Genomic DNA, 8,261 nt, shown 5'->3' with positions numbered 1-8,261 from the left:
TAATGTAGAAAATAGATGAATATATATATATATATATATATATATATATAAAATTATGAACAACATATGTATCCCAACTTGACGACCTATATAGAAGATTGTTGAAATTTAGTTTTCAGTTTTCCAGTTATTTCTCAAACTTGACAGCACTTCATATTCTTATCAGACTGCTTATGGTTTCACATTTGAAAAGAAGAATTTGTTTCATATCGATAGGACTGGCAACATATTTGCTATCAATTACCTATTTTAGATCTGCTAAGCCAGGTTTGCAAAATGTTTTTCTCTGAATTACAATTAAAATAAGAGGGAATTCTCAATAGCTACAGCTGTAATTAGATCTCAAATCAGTCAAAAGATGGAGCTATGAGCTAAATGTTTGTACTTGAAAAAAAAAGGCAAAACTGTTCTATGAGCCACTAGGCCGTAGATAAAAAAAGAAAGCTAATAATACACAATTTCACTTTTTATTACTTGTATAATTGATGTCAAACAAGACAATGAGAAAGTCTTGATAGAAAACTGGATTCTCATTCACTGTATGTTGCCTTGTATTAAAAAGACACACCATACCAGTTGGGCTTGAAATTAATACTTACTTCAGTACCTAAACTAGCTACAGTTAACAACTGGTAAGCAAAATCATTTTACTCAGTACACACACAAAAAATATAAAAATGTGCACAAAACTTTTTCAAAAGTACTAGGCCAAGCATTAAGGATCTTTTCAGAATAGTTTCATCAACTTCAATAGTAAGAAAAAAAAACCTTTGCTATTCATGACGAGTCTACACAAGGTCAAATTTAAATATCTATGTTTGACATAGCTCAAGTAACTATATATTGATAAACTGGAAATGGTAGAGTTTCAGGAAAGTTCTGCCTATAGGACAAAGTTTACTGATTTAAATACTCAACTGGAAAATACTGAGAATTAAAGGGAATAATCAAGTCAGTACTGATGAGCATGGAATACCACACTGATAACATTTGGTTTGGTCTATTCTTTTATTTGAGAATAAACTATGTCAAGCTAGATGCAAAAAACTGACTTACAAAAGAGATGAGTGCAGCATGTGTGGTGCTAAAAGTAATAAACCGTGTGTCAAGAATTACAAAACTTGCATCAAAATCCGGCAACAAAAGTCCAACTAACTACTAGACAACAGTTGCTACAAAACTGGCAGGAAATTTAAAATTATATATTGTATTTTCAGTATACATGAAAGGTTCATCACCTCTGCCCTAGACTTTCCTACCAGGCTGTTAATGGTTTATGTGTATAACAAGGTCTTTATTACTCTATTATGTAGTTTCAAGGTAACTGGCAAAGAGGACTAGTGCCGACAGTGAAATCTGTAGAAATAATCTGTTTATTAGCCAAATAATAAAGTTTAAACAAATACCTAAAGTGAAATACTTACTTAATATCAAGACACAAACATAACCTAGCAATACTTATTATTGCTACAAATATGCTATATTTTGTATATTATGCATGACCTATATAAAAGATGGCTCATGAAGAATATAGCTCATTTAAAGTTAAAAATTAAAATATTTCTTTTAAGAGTTTCACCTATAGTTCATTTATACAACTATTTAAAATTCAGTTTTTTTAGAAACTTATTATTATGTAACAGTTAAATTCTAGATTCAAATATAACAAATTATGATTCAGCAGTTCATATATATCTATGTGAATACACAAACTTTTTATTACAGCACTACCATTATCACACTCACAGAGTAAGACTATTAATTTTTTTCTTATCTGTAACAAGAAGAATAAAATTAATTTTCCAGCCAAAGAAAAATTAGTATCTAAGTACTTCCAAATTGTTACTTCCATATTTCTATTAAATGGAAACTATTTTAATATCTTACCGAACTCAAACATTCACTTTCACTTGGTGAAGCCATCTCATCTGACCACTCTAAGGTCATTTCACTCTCTGTTCTTAGGCTTGGTGACATGTTCTAATACAAATTTTTGATGTATAGTTAATTCTCAGTATATTTCTATGAAACACATATATTTTCTGCACTTTTCTCAAACATAAGTTTAAACTTGACTCAAAATAATTTTCAGCTTTAAAGACAACTTACAATTTATAACCCTGTCTAATGCATGTTCCTAAAACTGAATGAAATTCTAAGATTAAAAGTAAAAAAAGAATAAAGAAAAACATTTTTTATAGTATGGATCTTTCTTTCAAAATTATCATAGGTATTTCCTTTCCTACCTTTACTTTGAACTAAAACACCAATTTTTTTTCATTCCTAAGCTTAATGTTTCTGAAAAAAAGGTTTTAAAATATTAGTTGGCTTTTGAAATATGTAAGAGCAACAAAAACTGTTTTTACTTAAGCCCCATCGTGATCTATTAAACTTATCTAGAAACTTTTCCAATACTGAAGTGTCTTTAATAACGAAAAATATAAATATACATACCAATCTTTCCCCTTCCATTCCAGAGCTGTCATCAGAACAGTCCAGACAATTAAGTTCTGAACCACATTGTCCATCTGATACTCTAGTGTTTCCTGCTGAGGAAGTTTGTTCAACTCCAGTGTGTTCGGGTTTTTTATGTTCTAAATTATCACAGTATTTTGGGATATTCTCATTTGAGCATCCATGGTCCATTTTTTCTTGATGTACAATGGAAATGTTGGTTGTTTTATCACAAAACATGCCATTAAATTTCGAAATTGGTTGACCCCTTGTATTACTGTTATACTCATCAACACTGAAGGGCACTTGCTTTAAATCACCTTGAGATTGTTCACTTGAATGTTGCTGTTCTCCATTAGAGTGATGTGGATTCTGTGTTTGAACATAAACCCATGATGATGAAGACATTTGTGATGCACTGTCTCTGTCATCATCTTTATCGGTAGTTTCCTTCTTTGCAAATTTGGAAGTAGAAGAGGATGTGGAATATTTAGTACTTGCTATTATTTTAGTGGTGACAATTGGATTTTGACCATCACAAATATTTGTCTTTTGTGATTCTAAAAGAGATAATGAGTCTGTTAAATGTTTTTTTCTAATGCACTGATTCTGAGCATTTAAAATTATATTCGTGCTAATACATGGTTCTTTCTTGGAAATTTTGTTCATTAAGGCTCTCTTTGAAAAATGTGGTGTATTGCTATTTAAAACTTTAGGCTGTTTCTGCATTTTTTTAATCACACATGGAATGAGAGAAAGTGAATGACCCCTTAGTAATGTTAGTACATTATTTTGTCTCTCATTTGAACACTTTGCTGATCTGGATTTTCTTTCTTGTTTTACAAGTTTTACACTAACTGAATAAGGAGAGGCTGTTTTTGCTTTTCTAATTTCTTGCTCTTTGTTGGACTTGCATTTAGCAGTACCTGGACCTTTGCTACTTCCCTGAGACATCAAAGGTATTCCATTGTTAATGGTACTTCCCTGAGCCACCAAAGGTATTCCATTGTTAATGGCATGAGAATTGTCCTGTAAACCATTTACATTTTCACCACAAACAATTAATGACTCCTGGACTCCATATTGTGAAGTATTATTAGAAGACACCAAGGATGAACACTCTTTTTGCACTGAAACTTGAAATTTTTTATTCTTTTCTTCCTTACTACAGAAAGGAATATTTTTTGTCGGAACACAGTTTAATATTTTTTCTTTTTGCATCTTCCCATTTTTATATTTTCTTTGGGATAAATACTGATGCTTCAATGATGATGATGCTGACAACACACTAGATTCTACTATGTTGGAACTGAAATTCTGTTGGGGTTCTTGTTCAGTTGTGAATATAATGGGATCTTCCACAGTTGAAACTTCATGATTGCTAAAGAGGTATAATTTTTCTCTCTTCTCTTCTAATGGCTGAAGCCCATCACACATTAGATTATCTTTAACTTTGAGGTCACTTTTGATTTTTTGATTACTTTCTCTCATCTTAATCAACACATCAGCTGCACTGAATCTCCTTGATTCTCTCCTGATGATTGGTCTAATATCTTGAACAGGATTTATTGGATCAAAAACTAACGAGTTTGAATCCCAACTTTGACTTCTATTTCTACAGATTACATTTTTCTCAGCATTATCAGCCACTTTAGGATGGCTCTCCTTAGTTCTTGAAATTAGCCCACTCACTGATTTTATCTGTCGTGGTGGGGAAGAATTAAGAGGTACCAAAGTAGGTATGGTGCATTTAAAAGAACTTTTAATATCAGGTAGCACCTCAACAGGATTGGCTTGTTTCAGAGTCGAAGCTTCCTGAAGAACTTGTGCTTTTTTTAAGCCACCTTCATCATCTATTTTCTTAGGGGCTGAATAATAAGAGATACATTTCTTTCCTGATATCTGTAGATTGATAATTCTTTCACAGAGTGTGTTCTCATTCTGTTCACTAGTTCGATGAAGTTGGATACCTTTAACAGCTCTTGTTGGTGAGCCAGGGTTGGACTTGGAATGAATCTCTCTAAAAAATCCATAATCACAAGAGAATAAGCTGTGTGAAACTCTGGAAAATTAACCTTAAAATAAAAAAGGATAAATTCTTTCCATCCCAGATTCACTGACTGGTTATATTTACACAAAAGGTGGAGGAAAATGTTTTCATAAAAGAATTACATTTAAAAAAAAAAGAGAAGAAATGTTACTCAAAATATGAAAACAACAAGCAAAGTAAACAATTATACAGTTACTTATGATAGAATTTTTGGACACACACACAGTAGGTAACATTATATTGCCACTCGCAATTTCCAGAAATTATAAACTATTTCTGCATATTATTAACTATATAACTACCTTCAATTTCTAACATACTGGGGTAATCACATCATTTTTGTGAAAATAAAAGATCACTAAATCCAGGAAACTTGGTTAAGTTTACTTATTGTCAAACATTTCAACTGACATATGCTTTTATCAAAGATAACTTACCACATACGGTTACTAACTGTTTAGCCCTAAAGCCTAATCTATTAAACTAATAATATAAAAAATTACATATATTACAGCTGGAGGGGAATGGTGTAACAGTATCTTTGTCACATAACAATAATGTTCTATAGAGAACATCATACCACGTTGCAAGAAAGATTTGTTTTGGATATTTGAACAAAGCTAAGTATGGATTAACTGTAATAATTGTCCCTAATTTTGAGATAGAAAGAAGTAGGTAATCAACATTATCGACTACCAACTCTTGTAGTAGTCTAATCAAATAATGGAATTTGATAGTGACTCTACCACTGCACCCACCATTTCAAAGTGGGATACAAATACACTATGCCACGTTAGGCCTTGCAAGAAAGAAAGAAAAGAAGAAAGTTTATGTTTCATTTACCAAAAGGGTGTTTTCCCTTATTGAGGAGGGTTTTAAGGAAAGAATATCTGTTTGAGCCACTAGTTTTCCAAAGCAAGTTTAATACTCCCAAATTGTGTACTTAAATAGCCATGGTGTTTTATAAAGCTGTTAAAGTTAATTCCATACTTCAAAAGTTTCTTATCCATTACCATTAATAAGTAGCTCTAGTCTTGAAAACATAGATAAAGAAGGCCACATAGGCAGATCCTTTCCTTTGATCTGTAAATAGATATCTTCTCCAAACCAAATAGCAAATAAAATTTACCAAGACTCTAAGAGTAAGTGGTTATCCGGACAAAAACAAATAAGCTACTTGAAATACATGAATCTCTATACTTTGATACTTTTATAAATATGATACTTCTGAATACTACTTTTAGACTCTTGAATACAAAGCAAAAAATATATTTTCAGTGTAGAAAAATATTAAGTTCACATACAGCATCTTATCTCACATAATAGCTACAATTCCATGTTGAAATGGTGAAAGGACAAGTGCAAAAGTTATCATCTATATGAGCATTCTGAAAAACATCTACATAATGTGACCATTCTTGTGAGAGGAACACACCTGTGGGAGACTACACCACTTCTGTACCAGGTATACTCTTTGCCCATTGTGGTAGTAAGTGTTGCATAATTGGGCAGAAATTAGTTGGAGCACTTCCAATAATGTATACATGTTGGTTGATTCAGCTCAACAACCAAAACAAAACCCCAGGAATTGACATCCAGGAGATGGCAGGATGAAGAGTTCCCAACCAAATATAGCAAAGTTGGGGAAAATAAACAGATACGTACCCCAGTGTAGAATGGCTAGAGCATGTCAGACCATACTCAGTGGGTCAACTCTAATCCAAAACCAGTCGGCATTGGGTATTTATGATCCAGTCCATGGTAGGAGAAAGGTTCCTACCATCTTCACTTCAAGCCTATGAGACAGAAGGGGAAATGTCTCATTCCATCTGACTAGACAAGGCACATGTGCACAAATCCATAACTAACACCAGCCACTCGGGAATCCAACATCCGAATGATGGTAGAAAGGGAAGTGCCCATGTGGAGATTCACTCAAATCTAAAACAAACTAGACTTCTGATTCTGGTCCAGCTCCATGCATTACCAGAACTTACAAGTTACAACCCGCAAGTGGTATTCCAGGGGTACCCCAATCAACCAGAGTACCTGTCAGTCAGTCTAGCTCCTTACAATACTGAACTTCTAAGCCTCAACTTGATAGAGAAGGTACAGAGGTACCTCAAAAAACTAGTACATTGTGTCTGTGGTAGGATAAGGGTTCCCAACCAACACATATGTGAGGACTTATGTTGGCTAGTCCAGCTCTAATCCAAAACCATCATCCAGGCGATGGTAAGATGATGGGTCTCATCCAGAGGGGTTTCTGATTTCGTGGGAGGATCTACACCAGCAGAACATCACCACCTTACTCTGTATTGAATGGGATTGAGCACATTCAGGAAGAAGTCTCCATCGTTTACCACCCCAGGAGCTAGGAACTGGTAAGAACTCCTGTACTCCACTTGAAGAAGGGGGAACATGTTGGGGAGTCCAGAAGAATGCTTACACTGCATACTGTGCAATGGATGACCATGGTAACTCTATTTTGAAAAGCACCCCGCCAATGTGATTTATTCAATCGAAGGAATGGCAGGGATGGGCAGCTATCCCCTTCTGCTTTACCTAGATAGGTAATGCTCACCACTGGGCAGGATCCACTATCTATAAGAAACATCAGCCTGTAGGGGAGAGAGAAAAGTAAACTTACCGATTCAAAGTTAAACCTTCATGTAGAGAATGGCAACAGGTGGAATGCGATATCTGGATGAGAAAGAAACAGTCACATGATGTAGGTAGTGGGAGATGAACGTGTTAAATGTGGTTCACATGCCAGACTAGAATATCTCCTCCAGAGGACGATGCAGAGAAGCTGCCAAGAAAAAGGAAAAATGTCGAATCTGATGAGATTACACCTTGAAAAGATGTTGGGAATCGGGAGATAGGGATGTATATAATATCTGAATAAGTTGATGAATCCAGCCCATGAGGGTAGAAGGTGAAAGGTCTTATTGAGAGGATGAGTTCCTGGGAATGAATAATCTGGAACGAGAACCACAGAAAGAAGTCGTGCAGGCAATATAACGATGAATAGCACAAATGAGACAAAGAAATCTATCCAGAGATTCATGGGTGTATAAATGGGAGAAGGAAAGGATGGAAATGGCATAAAAGCAGAATTGCCTTCCTGAGTCGCAGACATCTTGGGAAGGAAGCTACAATTCGGATAAAGGAGAATATAGGTGTGGTGGTAAAAAGTTTATAAAACAATGATGGCAAAGATGTCCGACTTCCAAAGACCACAGGCCAAGAGAGTAGGAAATAGGTTGTAGGGGATAAATGGTAGAGGGAACAGGTGGCTAAGAGTGCAAAAGGAGGATGGGTAAGGGTGTGTAGAACAACATTAATATCCCAATCCAGCAATATTGTAGGGAGAAGAGGACAACTGATCCAGAAGAAACATAACAAAAGGGAAAATTAGTATAGGAAAACACTTTGTGTAATGTGGTAAAATGGAAGGTATTGAACAAGGCTGTTTGTTATCCTGCTATGGCAGATACCGAGGAGTTATGATCAAACAGCCAAGTAAAATTCTGTAACATGAGGTATAGTTGGTCAGGAAGAAAGGAACTTATGATGCAGTGATCAGAGGTGAAAAGTCCACCATTTTCTCTGATAAACCAAAGGACTGAAGAAAATCCACACATGAAGATGGAGTGTGATAAGTGCAGGTGAAAAAATGATGACGAAGGAGGAATGGCAAAAGAGGAAGAGGTAATGAAGCTGTCTTTTGGAGGAGGGTAAGAACCAGGAACCA

At 34.8% G+C, this 8,261-nt stretch overlaps 1 protein-coding gene across 1 annotated transcript in view; it reads right to left on the bottom strand.

The window, feature by feature from the left end:
* The window catches only part of LOC106459261, a 78,930-nt gene that overhangs the window by 20,267 nt on the left and 50,402 nt on the right, over positions 1-8,261 (bottom strand). Inside the window, exons 12-14 of the mRNA XM_022385715.1 lie at positions 2,455-4,474; positions 1,888-1,980; positions 1,330-1,356 (exon numbers count right to left, since the gene is read on the bottom strand). Coding sequence (XP_022241423.1) covers positions 1,330-1,356; positions 1,888-1,980; positions 2,455-4,474 — 2,140 coding nt within the window. The remainder of the gene's footprint in view (positions 1-1,329; positions 1,357-1,887; positions 1,981-2,454; positions 4,475-8,261) is intronic.

This window comes from Limulus polyphemus, unplaced genomic scaffold (genome assembly GCF_000517525.1).
Source record: "Limulus polyphemus unplaced genomic scaffold, Limulus_polyphemus-2.1.2 Scaffold583, whole genome shotgun sequence".
Taxonomy (NCBI): Eukaryota; Metazoa; Arthropoda; class Merostomata; order Xiphosura; family Limulidae; genus Limulus; species Limulus polyphemus.
The sequence above is the reverse complement of the archived record's forward strand: the minus strand, read 5'-3'. Positions and strand labels throughout refer to the sequence as shown.